This window comes from Fusarium graminearum, chromosome 4 (assembly GCF_000240135.3).
Source record: "Fusarium graminearum PH-1 chromosome 4, whole genome shotgun sequence".
In the NCBI taxonomy this organism is placed as follows: domain Eukaryota; kingdom Fungi; phylum Ascomycota; class Sordariomycetes; order Hypocreales; family Nectriaceae; genus Fusarium; species Fusarium graminearum.
Genome location: NC_026477.1, coordinates 2,329,886 through 2,352,210, shown reverse-complemented (window position 1 = coordinate 2,352,210; position 22,325 = coordinate 2,329,886). Strand labels below are relative to the sequence as shown.

Below are 22,325 nucleotides of genomic sequence, written 5' to 3'. Positions count from 1 at the left end.
TACAATTTGTTGGGTTTTGGCTTCGTATATAGTTATTATTTAGCATATACTCAACGCGAAGCATCTTCAGCCAGGATCTTTCCCATGCCCTCTAGAACTGCGCCGTGAATCCCTTCTCTGGCTGCGAGCAGGCCGTTGTTCTGGTTCAAATCCCTTCCAGCTGCAAAGTCCATTTCCTTACCATCGAGATCTGTTACTTTACCACCAGCCTCAGTCAAGATGAGTTGCGCACCGGCATGGTCCCAAATGTACATTCGTACACTGCTAGACGAAGGTACACGAAGCTGAAAGTCACCACCACCAACTAGGAGCGCTGCGTAACGGATATGAGACGAGTACAGTTCAATGTTGGGGAACTTGGCACCAAATGAGTCGGCAAGCTTGGTAATGAGGTCGTGGCGCGAGGTAGAGCCGCTGGAGTAGTTGATGATTTGGGAATCAGCAAGGCTAGAAGCTTTGGCGATGCTGTCGAGAGGCTGGGCGGGTTGGAGACCGTTGAACTCCATTTTGCGGATCGTTGTGCCTTGTCCGCGAACTGCGGTGAGCATGAGACCCAAGCCGTCCTTGTCAATAGTTGACTCTGCAACTTTTCCATCTACTGGCTTCAGGTTTGCACAGCCCAGAACACCGACAACTTCTCGACCGTCCTCTACCAAGGCCAGGGATACAGCATACTGTTCACCCTTGAGGAATGTAGCCGTTCCGTCGATGGGATCCATGACCCAGAACCGCCCCTTTTTGCCACCCTGGCCACGACCTCCAAGATCAATCACCTCAAGAAGCTCGTCTACATTCTCGGGGCTGGCGAGCAGAGCTTCGTCGTCTGGGTTCTCCAGGTGAGCATTGGAAGCCAGTTCCCAGACACGCTGCTTCAGGGCGTCATCTTCCCTCAGAGCGCTGGAATCCTCTTCTCCAACAAAGGCATCACCGGGGAAGGCCTTGCGAAGAGCACTGATGAGAACCGCCTGAGCGGCAAAATCAGCAGCAGTGACTGGTGAGTCGTCGGCTTTTGAGATTCCGCTGACGGTTGACTGCACCCTCTTGGTAAGGATTGAGGCCCGCAAGACGGCGAGCTCTGCGATTTGACGTTCACGAGTGTAAGAGGCCATTTTGTGAGAATATACTGGTAATGTCAGTGAGGGAACTTGTTTAAAGGCCGTGCGTGGTCTGCACATACGTTTCTATGTTTGATTGTATATGGTTGCAGTTGAATGCTTTTGTCGTGGTCAGACTATGGAGGTAAGGGAGGCGAATGACTGAGGCGGTGGTCCTACAGATGGATCCACAGGCTGTAGCCATACCTAAGCATCAAATGCACGCATGGGACTGGTAGACTGGGCCTGAACAGCCGCTTGAGTGCGCATCTAAGGGTTGCAGAAACCTCGATGTCTCTGCTTGGTCAGGAAGAAATGCAGGCATAGGTAATTCAATCAAAGGTCAAAAAGTAGCCAAGTCAATCCTGTGGGAGACGTTACAGAACCTCGATATCCTCCCCGACCTACTGCATCCAGCAAGTCTAGAAACCGTCATTGTTTTAGTATTGGAAACATGACAATGTCTCCAATGTTACTATAGCTTTGTCGTTTATTTTCGGGCACAAGTAAAGAGACTCCTTGCGCTCGGCATCCGATAACTGTAAATCGATACATGAAGCACAGGCAATGAAGCAATCAGATCACAGTGGAACAATGGACATCGTTAATTATTCATCTTTATAATTTAGCTTCTATCAGCCGAAGCAAAGCCTTTGCTCGGCAACCTCTGCTCTTTTTTTGTCTTCGTTCACAGACCTTCCATGTAAAAAAAGTATTCATCTAACAACAGTCAGGGTCTCCGAAGTGTTGCATTCGGTATCTGCCCCAGTTGTCATCGACCAACTGACGAGTACCGAGTCGAGTCGAGTCCTTCGTAATAAATCCTCTTCGATAAAGACGCAACGCTCACCCTGCTCAAATGCATCAAGACGAGTCCTCCAGCGTGTAATATTGGCAATAGCCAAGTCGAGGTGACACAACTCCGCCTATGACAAGCCCTATGCCATGCAATCCGGGTATGATATGAACCACTCCGCACCTAGCAAAAAGGCAACATCGTACTAGCCCTGCTCATTGAAATATGCACAACCAAACGCCGGTCCTATGCGGAAAGTAAAACAAACGATGCTAAAGTCGTCATGAAAAAAAAAATGAAAAAATCAGGTATATTTGTACGTGACAAGTTGGTGTGTTTGTTGTCGAGAATCGCTCGTTGCGCGTTCTCGGGGTGATTATACACCATTGGTCTTGGCCGAACCAGGTTCCTTGTCTCGAGAGTGCAGAGTGCGATACATGTTGCTCAGTCGTTTTCCAGTGACACTCTTGCTTGTATCGTCCACGGGCCATAAGGCTGCCAAAAAGTCCCTGCAATTAAGGTTAGCGAAATTGAATTCAAGACTCGATATCGAAGCATGAAACTTACCAGAAATTACTCTTGAGACCCTCGTCAGCAGCAGTGGCCGCCAATTTTTCATCGAGAAACGTGCCTATAACGACCAACTCGACCTTAAATATGTTCGCCCGCTCCTTACTAGACTTGACGTTGTCCTTCGTAGTAGAGAGAATTCTCTCAAAGTTTTCGCGGACTGGTTTCAATAAGAACCATATCATGGCATCATTGTCTTGTGCTCGTTGATCCTTGTTGTCGCCAATGCGGCGAAGCTCATCCAGCCGTCGAAGAGCCTTGGCTCGGCGCTCATCCTGGGGGTGCGAGTCTTGAGCCCGTTCGCGCTCACGTTCTCTATCACGGTCTTCGCGATGTCGGTCAAGTCGACGCTCGTCTCTACGGTCATCTCGACGGTCATCTCGACGGTCATCGCGTCGGTCATCACGTCGATCGTCCCGGCGATCATCCCGATGGTTGTGGCTAAGACGATGCTTGTCAGCTCGTCGATCATCGCGCCGGTCATCACGACGGTCCTCGTCATCGCGGTAGCGGCGCTTCTCCGATCTGTCTCTGTCATCACCATGCTTGCTGGAACGGCGATGCTCTTCGATGCGACGATGCTTAGGGCTGCGGCTATCTTCATGCGATAGGTGTTTCCGCTTGTAGTCGGGTCGTGGAGTGCCACGTTCGTCGGCATGGCCACGGGATCGGTGGGGGTCCCCGTGAAGATGCTCCCTATCACGATCGCGGTGCTTCTTCCCGTTGTGAGGAGCAGGAGATGCCGTAGCACTTCCCCGATGGCCATTGGCAAGTGACTTCTTGTTGTTACGGTGATGGTTCTCCACGGCGCGTTGAACGCCTCGATCGTTTGAATGCTTCGCTTGCAGAACGGAGAGCAGGTACTCCGAGCGACGAACAAGGTGCACTGCACCAGGGGCCTTCATCTTATCATTGCCCTTGCTGCGTTCTTCCTTCTTCTCAACACGATGTTCTTCAAGGAAGAGCTTCTCCGTCATGTCCAGATCAGGGTCATCACGAATCTGCGGCCAGGCACCAAAGCCATGTCTGTCAATGCCAATCAAGAGCATAGCATCCTCTTTAGCACCCCAAGCACAGGAATAGTTGGCTGCCTTTGTCGCATCAGGAAGGCGAAACGAGTGCCAGTCACTATGGCTGCGAATAGCCTGTCGAAGGAGCTGAAGTTGTTTGGGACGTTCGATAGCCGTCTCAGCATTCACCTTCTTCAAGTCGCCAAAGTCGATTAGAACTGCCTTTCGATCTTTCTTCGTAAGAGTTTTCCCTAATCTCTTCTCTTCTTCCACCATTTGAGCAAGGTTTTCGTCAACAGCTTCCTTGGCTGCCTTGATAAACTCATCGAGGACGGACTTGACGTAGTCTTGGTCTCTCTCCTTGAGCTTGGCATCTTTGATAATCTCATCGCCGCGGTCGTCCATCGATCCATATCGGAAGTAGGCCTTGATAAGACCACGTTGCTCCTTGTCAGTCAAAGGACGTTTGGGGTCGGCAAGCAAGATTCGTCTGTTGTCGTCGTCCTCTTTGTCTCGCTGTTCCCTCTGACGTTTCTTGAGACGATCAGCACGATCATTCTCGTTGTGGCGGTTCTTGATCGTAGCCCGTCGCGGTGCGCTTTCAGCTGCAACCTTGGCAACGTAGGCTTCATGTTGCTTCTTTTCCTCTTCAGCCTTGATCTCAGCGAGCTTATCGGCTGGGATGATCTGATCCCAATCGAGATTGATATCATCCACCTTAACATCGGTGATCTGCATGAAGTTGTCCCAATCGATGCCACCACTACTGAGATTAATCTTGTCGTCTACCTTTGTCTTTGTGATTTCAGCATTCTCAAGGATGGAGTCAATATCGAGCTGTTCAAGACGTTCTTGGTTGCCGCTCTGCTCAAACATCTTGGAGGAACGCATCTTCAACACCATTTGAATATCTTCTGAAGACGAAGGGCCCTCAACTCTCAGACCCTTCTTGTTCAATTCTTCCTTAAATGCTGCCTTACCATCATCGGTAACGCCGGCCTGGATGGTCAGATACTCGAGAAGAAGCTTGTTGCGAGCTCGCTCAAGAACCTCCTCCTCAACTGTTTCCTTGGATACTAGGCGATAAATGTTGACGGGTCGTTTCTGGCCGATACGATGCGCACGAGCCATAGCTTGCAAATCAGCTTGTGGGTTCCAATCAGAATCAAAAATGATAACCGTATCTGCTGTCATCAAATTGATTCCAAGACCACCTGCTCGTGTGGAGAGAAGGAAGCAGAAATCATCACTGTCGTCTGCGTTGAAATGGTTGATGGCCATGCGTCGAGGACCAGCCGCAATGGTACCATCCAGTCTTTGGAACTTGTAGCCTCGCAAGGAGCAGTAATCACCGAGAATGTCAAGCATCTTGACCATCTGGCTGAAGATCAGAACTCTGTGCCCATCCTTGTTCAACTTTGACAGAAGTTGATCAAGCAACATCATCTTTCCACTGCTCGCAATCAAGCCCTTGATCTGGTCCTCTCTGCGCACGCTGCCGGCCAGTACCTTCTCTTCGGCACCTGGGAACATGTAAGGATGGTTACTGATCTTTTTCAGTTCCATCATGATATTGAGGAGGGAGTTTTTGTGGCCATTGGTAGCGTCACAAAGGGCTGAGTAGTTACGGGTCAAGATATTCTTGTAATAATCAAGCTGTACGTCCGACAGCTCAACACGAATGATCTTCTCTGTCTTTGGTGGCAGGTCTGATTCTACAGTTTCTTTGGTTCTTCGAAGAATGTAGGGTGCAATGGCCTTGTGCAGTTGCTGTAGTTTCTCCTGTGCGTCATTGGCAGAAAGAGAGTCGAGATCCTCGTCGATGTCGACCTTGCCAGGGTTCAAGAAGTCAAGCAGAGCCGATAGTTCTGCCAAGTTGTTTTGAATAGGCGTACCCGTGATCAAAACTTTGCAAGGGATGCCGAAGTTCACCAGGCGGTTGTAAAGTTGTGACTCGCGATTCTTGAGTCGGTGTGCCTCATCAACGGCGAGTGTTTGCCACTTGATGGACTGTAGGAATTGCCAATCCTGGAGGATAAACTCATAAGACGTGACCAAAATGTTGAACTTGGGCTTCTTGGGGTTGCCATCCACAAGTAGCTCATGCTCGCGAATGATGTTTCGGGCATCCTCGGGTCCCAGATAAACAACGTAGTTGAGATCAGGAGACCAGTGGTTGAAGGTATCGCACCAAGCAGGAATGACACTGAGTGGAGCAACCACAAGCGATGGGCCCTCTTGCTGGCGAGCGTTGCGAAGCCAACTCAAGAACGATACAGTCTGGACTGTTTTTCCCAAACCCATCTCATCTGCCAGGATCACGTTGTTGCCTTTGGTCCAATTGAGGCAGAGGAAGTTGAGACCTCTCAGCTGGAAGTTGCGAAGTTCGCCGTTTTTAATGAAGTCTGGTTGTTCCTCAAGCTTGACCATACGTGATCGCGTTTCGGGGTTTGTCTCCTTGCGGTCCGACTGCCAGGATCGAGATGCTCGGTCAAGATACTGGTCAATTTGATCTTGGAACGCGTCACTAATGTCAGATGCGATTTCCCAAGTGCACTCTTCGTAGGTGAGGCCCTTCCATTTGACCAGGTACTCAGTGCCATCGTCACCATCGCGTACGGCCACAACTCGCTCAACCTTTGTGTAGTCCTCATATGCCTCCTCATCTCGCTCGCGGTCAAGGAAGAACTGCTCTTTGGTCTCGGGAGGAATGTCTGTGCCGAAGCGAATGGCTAGTTCGTAGTCGACAAACTTCTTAAAGTAATTCTCGACTTTGCGATGACCACGGTAGCCACGAATATCGTCGAAGGTCTCCCATGTATCATGCAGGTGTGATTTGCCTTGCCATTTGATAAAGTACTCAAAGTCGTTCTTGGTTGAGTTGTAAGACAATTCCAACCCGTCTTTTAGACGATGTCGAACAACCTTTTCTATGTATGGCGAGTCATCCACGTAGTCCACGGTGTATGAGGCGAGGCCGAGTTCGTCATCGTCATCTTCCTCATCTTCATCGACATCGCTTTCTTCGTAGGCTCCTTGTTGTATCTGTGCAGCTCGACGACTCGACCAGCGCTTTTCGGCCAGAGCGAGATCTGGCTGCGCCTCGCGTTGCATTCGAGCCTTCTTCTGGAGACTCTTTGCACGAGCACCGCCATAGTTGTCTGAGTCGGAATCGGAATCGGCTGTTGAGGCCCGAAGCGTTGGCGTGCCAATCTTTGAAGCTGCAAAGGTCATGTTAGACAGCGCTAGGGAGAAATGGCCGCAGCTGGAGCAAATTTGTTTGGCAACTTACAAGGACGTGAGGTCTCGACACGTCGTCGTTTGACTATACGACGGTTGACAGGTGGTTCTGAGTCCGAGTCATCAGATTCGACCTATAGGAATTGGGTTAATGGTATGCCCTTGTGTCAATTCTCAATGATGACCTACAATTTTTCGTTGTTCTCGAGGTCGTGTCTATGGACTAGTCAGCAAACAAGAAGTGAGAAGCTGGGTGAAAATTTTTCGCAACGCACACTTCGTCTTAATCCATATAGCTCTGGGTTGGCTTTAATGTAGTCTTCCTCCTCGACAGGAGCCTTGCGTTTTGAGGTTCGAGCCGAGTCAGTAGAGCTGGCGCGGTCTTCTATCACGTCCTCGTTCTGAGACAGGACGCTCTCCTCCATGTCGAAGTCACCGTCATCAGATGCATTGTCTTCGCTTGACTGCTCGCTCGCCGACATGTGTGTGTCATCTTGTATCATATTGGAGTCGTGATTCGCATCGTCTGAGGAAGTTGGCGATGGGGGATCCAGCGTGTGATCAGGGGCATCGTGGGAATCGCTATCGGTTGCGTGGTCTCCTGTATCAAAAGACATGCTGATTTCATCGCCAGCCGATAAGTGTCCGTTCGAAGGATCCCCAAAAGTAGGGGTGGACATCATGTTGGTGATGAAGCAGACTACCTACTGAAGACGCGACGGTATTAGCTGATGGCCTGGTCTGGCGTGTGTGTTTGAGGGATTATTGGAATGACGCGATTCTTGCGACCCATAAGCGACGCCAGAAAGGACGGGATATGGGCAGAACAGTAGAGATTCGTCACTTGTCGCATCCCGTGTAAGTTCTCGATGGCAAGGCTGATGGAAAACTCCCAACTCGCGATTGAAAGGACAAGACAGCTCGGAGATGCTGTATCGGGTCGCAGGAGCATCCAGCTGAGCGTGAAGCATCGAATCCATCAAGTTTCATCGCGATATACCATATATAAGGCTCTTATGAAAGCAATATCGCGATGGGTACGGTCGAGGCCGAGGCGGGATCGACGATAGGCGACAGGCCAGCAAGCCAGAAGCGCGGTAGAGACTGAAAGGAGCAGGAAGAGCAGGGTAAACTCACAAGTCATTAAAGAATAATCCACAGACGGCAGGCAACATGTAGATAATATCGGAAGCCTGTCAGGATACGTTCGGGGTTATCGATGGCCCGGTGACGTGGGTAGGGTCGGGAGAATCAATTTGGTGGAGAGGCAGGAACCTGAAGATTTGGATTGATTGCACGGGGTGAGAGCACTGAGAGGTGGAGCATGCTCACGTGATCTCGGACAACATCAATTCACTGCGGCATGTCGAGACACAATAGGTTCTTTAGTCTATAACAAACGCTACTGTGGGCTTATAGTCTAAATATCATATGCTTTTTCTATTTCTCTATTCATAAAGCTTGTGCATTTTTATCGGCTGTTTGAAGTTAAATATTCGTGCCGCAAGTTGCCTCTTGGCTTTTACTTGGACGACTATGCATTTTACATAAGTCTACATTTGGCCAATAAGCGTAGACCTCGTTACCCTAAACTTTCATGTCAGTTACTTGCTATTGTCCATTACGCTGGTTCTTAGGGTAACTGCCTAATCTAATTGTTCTTGTTGGTTGTTTGCATCCGGGAATTTCTATTGTAATTATGCAATTTTTTTTTTTTGCAGCTCAGCATCGCGGCTCATTCCTATCAATAAGTACCCAGGCAGGTAGGTCTCCCTATTCCTCGTTTGTCAAATGTCCAAACGCCCATATCACTACCATATGGCTTTTATGACAGCGCGTTTTGCGGGCCTTCCCGTATGAAAAGTTACCACTCCAACCATTCATCAATTGGAATGTTTAAGTGCACACAGAACCTTCTGTGTGGACACAACATAATCGATTGCAACAGTTGTATATTTAGTATTTGTTTACAATTTAAGAGTTCAATATCGACTTTTTCCGTGGCCCTGTAGCTTTGAGTCGTAGAAGGCAGGGTCTAAAGAAGCAACCTTATTCTCGTGCAATACAAGGCAAATGTTGTATTTGAGATATCACTACACAGTCACGTGTTTGAATGCAACCGTAGCTGACTGGTATCCTACATTGGAATGTGACATACATGACCTGAAAGTCGAGGTCAGGTACTATATTACATATATTAGTACTGATATTGGCTCGCAAGGAATATGAGTCACAAGAACTTCATCTAAGCCTCTCCACCTTTGTCGACTGGTACAGATAGAACAACAATGTAAACCCAACTGGAACATTGACCTACACACTAAGCATTGCATTCCCTCCACATCAGCTGTGCAAATCGTTAAAGTGCCCGGCGGATCAGTTTTATTTAGGAAGCTCTCTTGTTGATGTACTGCTCCGTATGCCTGTCAATAACAACACAACAAATGAATTTGCTATTGATCTTCAAGTCGATCATCAGTATAAATTATGGCCAGGTTCAGACGTCAATTAAGCCAATTCTTTAGAGACCACTTAGTACCAACCAATAAACTTATGGTTGGCAGCAGCAACAACGTCATGCAAAAAACAGGTACGTACCTACCTATTACCGTGTTAAACTCAGTGGTCCACAGCCCCGCCAAACCTACTAATGACAGGGCCTGAAAATTGGATTACCATCCACACAATCCAAACAACCCGGGCCTAACCTTGGAACTTCTTTTTACCTTGATTTCTTCCCCTCGTTTTCTTCTCACCGTGTAACCGTTCCTCATCAAGAGCTTCAACGAGTGACCGCGTGTTATCGTAACTTGCGCGCGCGTGAGACACTCTGTTGTTGACTTCTGCTCAGGTCCTTCGTCTTCCCACAAATTCGCACCCCACCAAAACCATTAAAGCAACACCTGCTGTGCAATCGCGAAAATGCCCGACAAACTCACACGGTACGTTGATGCGACTCGAGAAAATAGAGAAGAAACACAACAAGGAGAGAGACTAACAGATTCTTAATAGTATCGCCATTGTGAACAGCGACAAGGTGTGTGATCATCGCCATCAGCATCAATATGTGCCCCGCCTCCCGCCGAACATTTTCTAACCCCTCCTTTTAGTGTCGCCCGCGAAAATGTCGTCAAGAGTGCAAAAAGTCGTGCCCCGTCGTGCGTAGCGGAAAGCTCTGTATCGAAGTACAGCCCGAATCGAAGCTGGCTTTTATCTCCGAGTCCCTCTGTATCGGTTGTGGTATTTGCCCAAAGCGCTGCCCGTTTGATGCGATCAATATTATCAACTTGCCCACCAACCTTGAGAACCAGGTCACCCACCGATATGGCCCCAACAGCTTCAAGTTGCATCGTCTTCCCATGCCCCGACCCGGTCAGGTGCTTGGACTTGTCGGTACCAACGGTATTGGAAAGAGTACTGCCCTCAAGATCCTGAGTGGAAAGCTCAAGCCTAACCTGGGCCGACACGACAACCCTCCTGACTGGGAGGAAGTTATCAAGCACTTCCGTGGTTCCGAGCTTCAGAGTATGTAGTGCCCAATATGTGATCCCGGGAGAGGGATGCATGTATACTGACTATGAAACAGACTATTTCACTAAGCTCCTTGAGGATGACCTCAAGGCTGTGGTCAAGCCTCAGTATGTGGACCAGATCCCAAGGGCCGTTCGAGGCCCCAACAAGAGTGTCCGGTACCTCATCGAGAGCCGTGCTACGCTTGGCAACATGGAAGAGATGGCCAACGTCCTCGAGCTGAACCACATCATGGACCGTGACATCAACCTCCTCTCTGGTGGTGAGCTCCAGCGTTTCGCTATTGGAACTGTCGCCGTTCAGCAGGCCGATGTTTACATGTTTGATGAGCCTTCCTCGTACCTCGATGTCAAGCAGCGTCTGAGTGCCGCTCTGGTCATCCGCTCTCTCCTCCGTGATAATGACTACGTCATCGTTGTCGAGCACGATCTGTCTGTCCTCGATTACCTCTCCGACTACATCTGTGTTCTTTACGGCAGGCCAGCCGTTTACGGTGTTGTCACACTACCCTACTCCGTTCGCGAGGGTATCAACATCTTCCTTGACGGACACATCCCCACTGAGAACTTGCGATTCCGTGACGAGTCTTTGACTTTCAGAATTGCAGAGACCACCGACGAGTTTCAAATCGACAAGTCGCGTGCATTCACTTACCCCAAGATGGAGAAGACCCTGGGCAACTTCAAGCTTAACATTGACGCCGGTGACTTCACCGATTCCGAGATCATTGTCATGATGGGTGAGAACGGTACTGGAAAGACAACATTCTGTCGTCTCATGGCCGGCGCCCTCAAGCCTGACAGCAATAAGAGCGTCCCCGAGATGCGAATCAGCATGAAACCCCAGACTATTACCCCCAAGTTTGACGGCACTGTTCGCCAGCTATTCTTCAAGAAGATCAAGCAGTCATTCTTGTCTCCCCAATTCCAGACTGATGTTGTCAAGCCCCTTAAACTTGATGACTTCATCGACCAGGAGGTAAAGAACCTGTCCGGTGGTGAATTGCAGCGTGTTGCCATTGTTCTTGCTCTTGGTATTCCTGCTGATATCTACCTTATCGACGAGCCCTCTGCCTACCTCGATTCCGAGCAGCGTATCATCGCCTCGCGTGTTATCAAGCGATTCATCATGCACTCCAAGAAGACTGCTTTCATCGTCGAGCACGATTTCATCATGGCTACCTACCTGGCTGACCGAGTCATTGTCTTTGACGGACAGCCCGGTATCGATGCTCACGCCAACAAGCCCGAGTCTCTTCTCACTGGCTGCAACACCTTCTTGAAGAACCTCAACGTCACTTTCCGTCGTGACCCTACCAACTACCGCCCCCGTATCAACAAGAACGGATCTCAGCTCGACCAAGAGCAGAAGATGAGCGGCAACTACGTAAGTTTACTCCATACTCACTTATATCTTGCGATCATTCACTAACAATCTTTTCCACAGTTCTTCTTGGAAGAGAACCCTGAATCGAGCTAAAGGCCTTTACAACGAGACTCTGCCTCCCCTTGATGGTGCATCTGCAGGCGTTTGTGGCGTTCAAAATGGGAATCGGCGAAAGCAGCGGGACTTGGGAATAGATGACGACCGCAGCGCCGGCGAGGATGACGATCCAGATGAATAACGATGGTGACGGTAGCGTATCCCCTGTTGTCTGGTCCTACGAAAGCCGTTGGGTTTCTTGATTGGCGTGTTCTGGTTTGTTTCTTGCCTAGTGTTCTCTGGGGGTTCATAACTCCCTAGATCCTTGTAGTACAGAAACTGGATGGCTTCGTAGATTGAGGGACAATGGATCTAGCAGGATCTCTGCCGTCTTGACGTTTCCTACCTCGCGGGAAACAACTTCCATAGATAATTATGGCTGTCGGTTAGTTCTAAATAGTTCAACTGCATAAGGAAATGGATCGTCCAAGAATGTCGTTGATTAAAACTATGGATGCTTACTTCTACTACCTAAAACTGCCCGTCTATCCTCCACAACGAACTCCAGAAATACCGTCCCATGTACAAGTTCACAAATAAATAAACCTAGACTAGGATAAGAATGGGAAAAGACACATACTGGCCAAATTACTGCTAATAAATAGCAGAGTGGTCGCCACCTGTTTCCGCCGCTGCGGCATTGGGCGGCTATGGCGACCAACAGCCGCAAGCCTATACTCCCAAGTCATCTCGCCCGATGGACGTTGTCAGGGGTTCGACAATGCGTACTGAGAAAGTGTGCAGCAGCTTATTCAACCAAAGGTAGAGAAATAGGGCAATCGACAGATACTGCTCTAATCCTCCTCGATCTCACCCTCTTCACTTCCCGAATGAACGTCCTTAGTTGCAGGAGGAGGGGTATTCTTACGCGGACGTTCTTCAACACGAGGTGGCGTGCGCTCCCGAGACCGCTCTCTTTTAACTCTCTATTATTTATTGTTAGTCGTGTTTCACTTTAGTTATTCTGTGATTCTTCGTACCTTGGCGTCGCGTGAGTCACGGCGAGCACTGTCTTCTTCGTCATCGGGACGTCGTCGTCGGGATCCAGAGGGTCGCTCGTCTCCATAGTTGAGTTCATCATGTGATCCGCGGTCAGCACGACGACGATACGATCTCTCGCGCTCATCTTCCCGATCCCTTCGTTCACGGTCATAGTAGCTGTCGTCATCGCGGCGTGGTCGAGCAGGTCGGTCATAGTCTCGGTCTCGTTCCCGGTCACGCTCGCGCTCTCGTTCTCGCTCACGACGAGGTGGCGGCGACAGGCGACTGCGGTCTGATCCCAAGAGACCTTCGGCCATGGTGGACTTTCGATGGTTGCGCTCTCGCTCGGCGATAGCTTTGCGTCGGTCTGCTTCGTATGCATCTGGCTCCGGACTGCGACTTCGTCGAGAACCACGTCCACCGCTACGATGAGATCGCTCACCTCTAGATCGCTCACGGTCACGGCGATGCAAGTCTCTCTCGCTCGACATACGATCGCGTCGTCTGTAGCTTCGGTCCGCTTCATCATCCTTCTCTCGCATACGTCGGATGTGCTTGTCGAAGGCATTTCGTCGAGCATCTTCGGATGCGATGGCCTGGAACTCATCTGATTTCAAGAGTCGAGGTCGTACCTTGTCATATGTATCACTGAGAGCGATAGGAGGCTCCATGCGCTTCATGTATGCGCGCAAATCCTCGACAGCCCTTCGTTGCTGGCGCTCAGATTGTCGGTCATCGTCCCGTCTGGACGAGCGTTTCTCGCGAAGCTAGTAACCCTGTTAGCAGGCAAACACCATGAAAGGACATCGTGGTAACGTACTCGGTCAAAGACGAGTTTGAGGATGTCCGGATCAATGTTAGCAGTCCGTCGATCATCTTTCATGATGGAGAGGAACTCTTCAAAGTTGCTCGTGGGTGTGAGATCAAACCGCTTGTCCTATACATCGTTAGCAAATAATTCGTGTAAATAGTTGTAGGGCAACAACTCACTTCAAGAACATCTAGAACATCATTTCTGGGTCCACGTAAACCACGTTCCTCCTCCTCAACGACATCCCAGAACAGCTCTTGAGGGGTCGATCCGCTTTGACCGACGGCGTCGGTATAGCGGGTGTCGTTCTCGATGAGGGGAACGATTTGGTTCCATTTTGTTCCGGCATTGATTTTGCCATTGCGGCGGAGCTCGCTGAGGAGGGACTTGAAGGCATCACGTGCCTTTCGTTCCTTGCGGAGTTTCTTGTTCTTCTCTTCTTGCTTCGTGTCGTTAAACCTGCGCTCCAGGGCCTTCATGTGGTTTTGGAAAGCAGTCAAAATGTCAAACTTGGTAAGAGCCTGGTACTTTTCGTCATTTTGGAAGGGCGGGGTAGATGAAATGATACCTTGAGCATCAGCCCAGCGAGTGTAAGGCTCTAGGTTGAGCTTGGGAAGTAGATCAATGAGTCCGTCCATAGCGTTCTTCCTCATAGATGTCTGCTGCTCTGCGTGTGCCTTCTTCAGGCCGATGATGTACTCTGCAAAGAGTTGTCGACGCTCGTCCTCGTTGTTGGTAGAGCGGAAAATGGTCTCGCCTTCGATGATAGGACGCGCGGTCTTCCAGCGGGTATAATGTGTGATCTCGGGATGCCTTTTGAGCATAGTCTCAAAGTCAGCACGGAGTTTGGCCAGTCTCTCTTTAGCTCGCTCCTTGTCCTGGATCACCACATCCTGGCAATACTTATCGAAAGCGGCCTTGCGATCTTTGGGATCCTTAATGGCGCGAAACTGAGGGTCACGCGCAGTGGCTCTGATTGTCTGTTCCCAAGTCCAGTCCGGTTGAACTCCACTTCGTCGAAGAAGTTTGGCAAAGGCGGCTTCAGCCTCTTCGGCGGTCGCGTATTCAGGATCGTTTGTTGCAGGCACAAAAGCCTGGACTTTGGGATCGTTTCCGTATGTAATCTGACGAGACTCAGGGTATGTGTCGCGCTGATCACGGTGCTGATCGTAAGGTGCCTGGGAGTAACCACCGGCGCTGGCGGGAGGCGTGAAAGGAGTTGCGGCAGCCGGAGTGGCGGGCTGGCTTGTTGCACCGAGAGCTGTTTTGTAAACATCGGGCATTTCCCAGGAGCTCTGTTTCGTCTCAGTGTTATACCAATATTTTCGTCCTCCTTCAGCAGTGTACTCCTTCCATGGTTGGTTTGCAAGAGCGCGCTGTCGCACGTTAGCATTGGCATTCATCACTTTCTTCCTTGCAAAGAGCAAAACGAACCTCGGCAGGACTCATCATGTCCTCTGGCTTCGTCCATTGCGTCGCCTTCGTAGTTGTGTTGTAATAGTAGGCTCGTCCATCAGGTGTATGGTGCTCTTGCCAGGCTGAAGCCGGCTGGCCATAAGGAGAACCGAACCCGTTCATCGTAGAAAGTCTCTCAATGTATGTATCAGAGATACGCGACACGATCTTACTGTTGTAGACTCGCGTCAAGTACTCTAGTTGTGATAAAATGCTGGCAATGGCGTGGAAGCAGAATAAAAAACTGAAGCAACGCGGAGGTGCTCAAGTCGATTTCGGCGCCACCAACTTTTTTGCGCACGGATCAAGTGGCCATCGCGACAAGCTGTTTGGTGACATGATGACTAAGGCAATTGTACAGGCAAGTGGCTTCACGTCGCTAAGGGGGGGTATGAGTTGCATTCCGACTTACACGGATAATCTAATCAACAATAAAAAGCACAAGTCCTTCGAAAATACACGGATTTTAGAGTCTGGATAGTTCAAGACTAAATCTCCTGTGAAAAAGGGCTACTCATATCATCTACCTAATATGTCGGACTCCGGGATAACTCCAGACAGGGAGTCTATCCCTTCAGAGTCTAATGACCATGAGCCTGAATCTCTCACTCAGCTTAAGAGGAGCCTCTTCATCACAGACCCTACAACTGAGTTCGCAGAGCAATCTCAACTGTCATATCTTGTACCAGAAGATACAAGTTTGGATCTGGAAGCAGCTTTCAAAGGTGTTGAACCTGGAAAGTCTATATTAGAGTCGATTAAGCGTCGAGATGCATTATTCTTTGGTAAGTCTGTTTGCATTTTGCCAGGTTTTGTTTCTGACACATCACCAGACGAGACTGTAAATGTTCTATTACTACTCAAAAGCCCGTGGAAAGATGAATCAACGCTCCGCGCCCACATCAGCCGGCTGGTGATATCCGTTGAAGCCCACATCATCAACCAGAGCACTCACGGCAAGGAAAATTCCACTTCAGAGAGTATCTTCTCAGGTACTGTCCCGGACATCGATGACCCTTTCATTATTGTCGATGGAGAAGGGAAGGAAGAAGATGAAGATGATGAAAGTGACGAAGAAAGCGGCGATGAGAACGAACCCCAGAATGTCTTTGCTGTCTGGAAGCTGCCCATCTTTCTCAGTCGACCCCGAACGCGAGTTTCTACGCCAGCCATCACTTTTACTGCATCCGCGAGTCTGAAGCCAGAACTATCAACCGATATCATCGGAAAGGGGAGCGGTTACCTTCAAAGCGGAGTGCCTTCTGGTTTTAATCTGCTCGAGTCTTTCGGTAGTGACGCTGCGCTTGGCGGAGTCAAACCTCGGCTGTCAGCCCTTCGAGTGTCGAGAGTCGCTCCTGTGACACGCTCACAAGATGCGACAAAACATATACGAGCGCTTCCGCAGATTGAGCACAGAATCTTTCCTGTTATCCATACAAGAATTCGCTTTTCGCGGCCGACTACATCGCCAACAAGCTCGGCTGTTATTGCGCTGCTCGAAGTTGATTTTACTTCTCATTTTGACTGTGAGATAGCACTAGACAAGATCGATCTCTCGATCCTTGACGCTACTATTGAGAATCTCAACGACGATGCAGGCATGCAACTTCCCCTTGCTTGCGTGTCTCATGACCATATCACATTTCTCTACTGCATTACTCCCCGCCAGCACGATGTTACTGTCAAGAACCCTATGCGAGAACTCGATATAACAATCTCCGCTACCGCCCAGGTTGTGCCTGGCCGCTGTACGCCTACAATGACCATGTCGTGGACAACTCAACTCGATTTCACCCTTCCTGTCAACCCTGGCTATGGTTCAGCAACCGCGGGAACGGGCATTGTCCGCGCTCATCGTCCATCTCAGCTATCAATCACCGGACAAGCGGTCCACCCTCTAATATCGCCATCTGTCATACGCCCGGACGCCCTCCCTACTCTTGAGGCTGCCACATCTAATACAGAGGCCTCTGTCGCAGAACTTGGGATTACCATGACTTTCACCGGTCCATCTGAGCCGGTCCATCCAGGACAAATCTTTTCTTGGACTGTCTATATTGTCAACCGTGCTACAGACAAAACCTCCGTGCCTCCGCGCAAGCTTGCCTTGGTTGCGATTCCTAAAAGACGGCGAGGCGAGGTCCGCATGACACGGCCGCCTTCGGTAGGCGGCCGAAGACAAGGGCAGAAAGACGTCGCCGATGCAGTCACAGATGAAAGTGTGCTTCATGCATTACAGAAAAACTCGTCCGTCGAGTCTACGGACGTTGTGTGCTTAAGCGCTGATACGCGCGTTGGCCCTCTAGCACCCGGGGCCTGTCACGTAGTCGAGCTTCAGTTCCTGGCGCTGCAAGAAGGTGTTGTAGGCCTGGAGGCGATGCGTGTCGTGGATTTAGGATCACAGGAACATGTCGATATTAGAGACTTACCCACCATGTTGGTAGAAGGGGTGGCGGCGTGAGGTGCTGCCATATGGGCCAAAGTCGTTCATGTTCAACTCGTATTATTTGTATCATGTATCGTATCTGGAATACTGCTGTGGATACAGTTTTGCAATACTCTGAACGCCTTTTAACAATGCTAATAACTCCTGCTGCATACAATGCATGTCCCTTTGTAAAAAAAAATAAAAAAAATACCGCTGTAAATGCTCCGATAGGTAACTCATAACAGGTCATCTATATCGTCATCCCATCCCAATTTCTGATAGATTGATACCGACTTGGCGGGCTCAGGTTCAACTCTCATGGTTTCCAGATCTTCTATGCTCTTTGTTTTGATAGCCTTCACAGGCGTCGCCAAGATCTCATCGTTCAGAGATGATTCGAAACTTACCTTTCTTTTGCGACCCGAAATACCTGTAGGGTTGAACAGATTCGCAGTAGACACAGTTCTACGTTCCAAACATGGTGAGGAAGGTGGAAATGGCAAAACATCTGGATCATCTGCGGGCCGCCGAATAAAAGTCGATACACCCTTGGTTGGCGTACTGCCAATCCTCTCAAAATCCGGAGTTCGGTTCTGCCGAAAAGCGTTCCGTTGACCTCCTCCACGGAGACCTGTGGAGGGAACCATTGAAGGAAGGCTAGAAGGAGGAATGACATCCTCGGTACTCATCAGGGGTGTGTCCATTATATTGGGCTTCGAGGCAAATACATCCTTGAAACGCATGTTCGCAGGCGTCGCCTTCACAAGCGGTGTACCGACGGAACTCCTGCCTGGCTTTCTCGCTTCTGTAACTATGTCAGCTGAAGGATTTCTAGGTTTGAATTTTGATACTTACTCTTTGCCGAAGAGCTCACGGTTGCACGGCGCTCTGCTGCTTCAGCCAGTGCTCTGCCAACCACCTGGCGATTCGGCTTTCTCAGCGAAGAGATGGCATCCCTCAACTCTGCTTCAACCTGTGCTTTCTTGCTAAACTTGACATCTTGCAAATTGGATACACTGCTGCTTCGTGACAAAGGACCACTCTTTCTGTTAATCAAGTCCGGGTCGCAGCCCAGCACCGACTTGGCCAAGGCAGGATCGCTTGCTTCCCGTTTGATTCCTGGCAAGGAAGTGGTAGTCGCGGATCGCATAAGAGCAATCATGTTACTGGGGCCCCTGGAAATACTTCGCCGAGACTGTTGCTCTGTCGAAAGCGCTCTTTGTAATGTCCTTGTGGGTTGTCCCGACACAGAGCGTTTTGCCACTGCACCTGGCTTTGGAGACTGTTTGCTGGATGGTCGCCTCGAAGTTTTAGGCCTTGAGGGTTTCACAATGACAGGTCCTCCTAATTTGCGGTTGATTGAGTCACAAAGCTCCGGTAGTCTGTGAGAAAAGCTGTTCAACATGGTTAGTCGTGGCGGCAGCGGTGACCATGGCTAGTTCGACACTTACAATGGCACAATGATGTCGACGCAGAAGTCTTTGAGAGGTTCTGAAGATGACTTCTGCTGGGATTGTCCATCTAAAGCCTGTGAGATTTGCGAATCCTCCAGCAGCAGCTGCTCGTCAGATACAGTGGATTGCCAGATTGTTAAACGATCAGCATGGACATCCACAAGCACGGGCAGATTGTGCTTGTTTCGCTTCTTGGCTGACGGAGGAACCATATCACCTTGAGACTCGGCAACACCGGGCAACAGAGGAAGCTGGCTATCTTCCGCCTCCGCAGGCTTCAAAGGAGTCAATGCAAGAATTTCCAATATGATGATCATCTGGAGTTGAGTCTCTCTCGTGCGAAGCATGGAAATGATAGACTTGATTTGGTGGTCAGACACATTCGTTTCATCATCTTTTAGTTCAGGCTTGTTGGTAGCCCACCACTTTCTGATGTGAGCTTGCTCGTGTGGATAGAGGCCGTCCTTGCCAATTTTCATTTTCCTGGCCCGACGCTTTCTTTTTCGGCCTTCATCGGAACTGTCGACTATCGTTTTCATGTGTGTAATAAGTGCAGGAACAGTTTCGCGATATTTTTTCTCGATCTGTACGGTGGTGAGAAGAAGGCTCGTCAAAAACTCAATAAGATCAGCCAAGTCGAGATTGGATTCAAGGTCAAGATGAAATGCCGAACGAGCGCGTGAGAGCGGCCCTTTAGCAAAATAGGCGAGTGATCCCTTTTCCGGTTAGCAACTGTGAAGAAAGGCGAGTTTGTTCATGCCCACCATAGACTTGTACAACGTGTCAAAGTACTGAGTTCTGAGTGTATCAAAAATGCTTTCAGCGGTTTGCTGCTGGGGGGGCACTTCGATCTTGGCATCATTTGAGATCGCCAAAGGTGGTACCTGCGCCGTGTGTTCGCTTGACCTCTTCGCGAGTTCTTCTGGTTGGATGATGGGGGACGGCAGCTTCGACTCCGTGGCAGCTTCTGTTGCCTCTTGTTTCACGGATTCGGCCAACGTCGAGACAGATTGCGACCTTCGTCGTTTCCGAACTTGAGACTGGAAAGCCTCTATGGCGGCACGTTTTATCTTCTCTTCCTTATGTATATGGGGCGTAGTAGTCGCAGACAGGGCGTTCTGATTTTGATGCTCGCTTCTGGCGGTTGGATGCAGGCGTTCTCGACAGACGGCAGTTGCACTGTCTGCCAAGAGATCCAGGTTTACCCAGGGACCTAATCTGCATACAGCATACAGTCCACTCTCCTGCTTCTCGAGGGCATATACGGCGCGACTCCCTTCTTTTCTAGCGAGAAGAACGACAGGGACGGAGCCCATGCGGCTTTCCAGGTCGAGAATTTTGATGTTGGCTTCGAATAAACGGTAAGAGGCGAGATCGACACTTGTGGCATGGAAATCGATACAGGACAGCGGTAGACGTTCGCGAGGGAGGATCATCAATGGATGGAGGATACGAGGCTGTATGTGAAGCTTCGGCGGATGCGGCTATTGTATCATGAATGAGCTGGGGTATTCAATAGTGCGAGAATGGACAATTACTGACTTTGACAGAAATTGAGGGCTTCAAGAGGTCCATTGTTACTGAGTCGGCCCTCTTTCTCGGGCGGTTCTCAGGTGAACGCAGCTCATCTTTGTGATTTAAGCTCCCCTCTGAGCTTGGAGTTAAAATCCTCAACCGCGCTGGACGCGACGCGTCGCTGCCAGCAATGGCGGAAAATGACATGTATACGGTGGGATGATCATACAACGGATTCCATTTGGTAATATTATAAGGCAAGAAACAAAAAAGGGCTATAGAGCATAGTTGTAAGGTTGCAAAAAATAACCTGTTGTTGTTTATAGCGACTCAAATTAGATAGCATATTTCACGAGGGTTTAAGTGGTTTACGTGAGTTGGCGCGTGCGCGATTCATAGCAGACAACGGTTGGGCTACCCACTGACGTATTCGGCAGGACCACTGTCGCGTTGGCTCAACCGCACCGCGTTTTCATCCATTACAGTTGACATATCTTGCAATGGGAATTACACATGAGGTATTACATTGGGTAGATTTTAGAAGCCTGATAGGTTGTAGGTTGTATATGATACAGGAAACCAGTTATCGTATTATACGTCTTCATATTTCGAATTTATCTAAATTTTAGATCGGATTTATTGAAGGAAGCTGTACATGTTGTCATGTCCTAGGAAGTTGAGCTTCTATAGGACTCGCACCACTAAACTGCACTATAATTTAGATGCCTATATGCATCTCATGCCTCATCCTGGACCACAGCACAAGCAAGGTCTACATATTTCCCACGACTTTTTCATTCTTGCGTTTCTTTTTTGTTTAGGTCGGCATATTAAAGACCGACAGATGCATGACGCGTTTCCTGTCATGTCACGAATCTCTCATTGTATTTCACGTCATCGATCGGGTTCAGAAGCCAGCTACCGATTGTTTGGTCCTATTTTCCTAGAGATCGATCTGTCTACGATATCCAAACTACCTATAGTCTTAATCTCTAGTGACTCGCGTGGCTGGTACATTAAAAGTGACGTCGTGATGTTCAATCCACCAAAGCCGTTAATCAATGATCAATTTATCATACCACCCTTTTGAAAAAGGTAAAAAAAAATCATAGGCGAACAGGGGGTTGGCTTAACCAGGACATCTGGACTTTTCCTCCACGTTGGTCTTCTGGTGTTGAACGCAAACAAAAGCAAGGAACTCGAGAATATTCTGTGGCGTGTGAGTTCGAGTGTTCTCGAGTTTCCATTTACCCAATTAAGTCAACAGTTATTGTACAGCATGTGCTGTGTTATAACCTCATCTCCTTATTACTGTTTCTCGTGATGAACTTGAGTACTTGATTGCGCAACCCGTGACTTACTGCAACTTGCTGTTTGTCACCAAATTGTGCGACTTGGGATAGACTGTTTTCCTTGGCCTCCGAGACAACGTATTGTAGGAACCAAACAGTTAGATATGGGTGTTGATAAAGCTTACTAAATTGACTAGGTGCCTTAAAAAAAAAAAAAAGTACTTGAAACATTTGAATATGAAATGATGCTGGCCTCACGTATCTTCCTTGTGTTATATAACCCTTCCAAAGTCAAGCTGTGTCTTTGGTTGTGTTGGAATCTTAAAATCTATACACAGGTTAACAAAACGGCAAACACTCTATAGCCACGGCTCCTAGAGTTTCCCATGTGGTTGGCTAATACACACCCCACGCATTACTGCAAGGAACAGAGATGTGCATTCCTCAAAGTCGTTTGCCCTTGCACTAGGTTACAATGTGAGATTCTTGGCTGTTGAAAACTGTCAAGCCTCCAAATCGAATTCTCTTGACTGAACAGCCGTTGAATAAACACCACCAAGAGTTGGTGCCGTTTGTCTTTTCAGACTCAGGTTGACTAATTCCCTCAAAGCGTGGAAATGCCATTTACGGCATGGCTGCTCTTCTTAACATGCTGGAAGAGGAAAC

The 22,325-nt window shown here is 49.1% G+C and overlaps 6 protein-coding genes across 6 annotated transcripts; 2 read left to right on the top strand and 4 right to left on the bottom strand.

The window, feature by feature from the left end:
• Positions 1 to 50: 50 nt before the first annotated feature.
• FGSG_07103 (uncharacterized protein) lies at positions 51 to 1,109 on the bottom strand (the record flags this gene model as incomplete). The annotated part of the gene is made up of 1 exon (XM_011328503.1): positions 51 to 1,109. The coding sequence occupies one exon, from the start codon at positions 1,107 to 1,109 to the stop codon at positions 51 to 53; it is 1,059 nt and encodes a 352-aa protein (XP_011326805.1).
• A 1,157-nt stretch (positions 1,110 to 2,266) lies between these two features.
• On the bottom strand, positions 2,267 to 7,393 carry FGSG_07102 (uncharacterized protein; the record flags this gene model as incomplete). The annotated part of the gene is made up of 5 exons (XM_011328502.1): positions 2,267 to 2,399; positions 2,458 to 6,691; positions 6,763 to 6,844; positions 6,900 to 6,926; positions 6,986 to 7,393. The coding sequence occupies 5 exons, from the start codon at positions 7,391 to 7,393 to the stop codon at positions 2,267 to 2,269; spliced, it is 4,884 nt and encodes a 1,627-aa protein (XP_011326804.1).
• A 2,065-nt stretch (positions 7,394 to 9,458) lies between these two features.
• On the top strand, positions 9,459 to 12,148 carry FGSG_07101 (translation initiation factor RLI1). Its single transcript, XM_011328501.1, has 5 exons — positions 9,459 to 9,652; positions 9,723 to 9,747; positions 9,821 to 10,235; positions 10,297 to 11,627; positions 11,688 to 12,148. The coding sequence occupies exons 1-5, from the start codon at positions 9,633 to 9,635 to the stop codon at positions 11,718 to 11,720; spliced, it is 1,824 nt and encodes a 607-aa protein (XP_011326803.1). The 5' UTR covers positions 9,459 to 9,632; the 3' UTR covers positions 11,721 to 12,148.
• On the bottom strand, positions 12,147 to 15,204 carry FGSG_07100 (uncharacterized protein). Its single transcript, XM_011328500.1, has 5 exons — positions 14,950 to 15,204; positions 13,695 to 14,891; positions 13,525 to 13,641; positions 12,704 to 13,471; positions 12,147 to 12,649 (listed from the first exon to the last, which is right to left on the bottom strand). Exons 1-5 carry the CDS (start codon positions 15,091 to 15,093, stop codon positions 12,518 to 12,520), a joined length of 2,358 nt encoding a protein of 785 aa, XP_011326802.1. The 5' UTR covers positions 15,094 to 15,204; the 3' UTR covers positions 12,147 to 12,517.
• A 298-nt stretch (positions 15,205 to 15,502) lies between these two features.
• Positions 15,503 to 17,431, top strand: FGSG_07099 (uncharacterized protein; the record flags this gene model as incomplete). Its single annotated transcript, XM_011328499.1, has 2 exons — positions 15,503 to 15,755; positions 15,804 to 17,431. 2 exons carry the CDS (start codon positions 15,503 to 15,505, stop codon positions 17,429 to 17,431), a joined length of 1,881 nt encoding a protein of 626 aa, XP_011326801.1.
• A 203-nt stretch (positions 17,432 to 17,634) lies between these two features.
• Positions 17,635 to 20,574, bottom strand: FGSG_07098 (uncharacterized protein; the record flags this gene model as incomplete). Its single annotated transcript, XM_011328498.1, has 6 exons — positions 17,635 to 17,754; positions 17,806 to 18,203; positions 18,254 to 18,792; positions 18,850 to 19,436; positions 19,617 to 20,336; positions 20,395 to 20,574. The coding sequence occupies 6 exons, from the start codon at positions 20,572 to 20,574 to the stop codon at positions 17,635 to 17,637; spliced, it is 2,544 nt and encodes an 847-aa protein (XP_011326800.1).
• Positions 20,575 to 22,325: the final 1,751 nt, after the last annotated feature.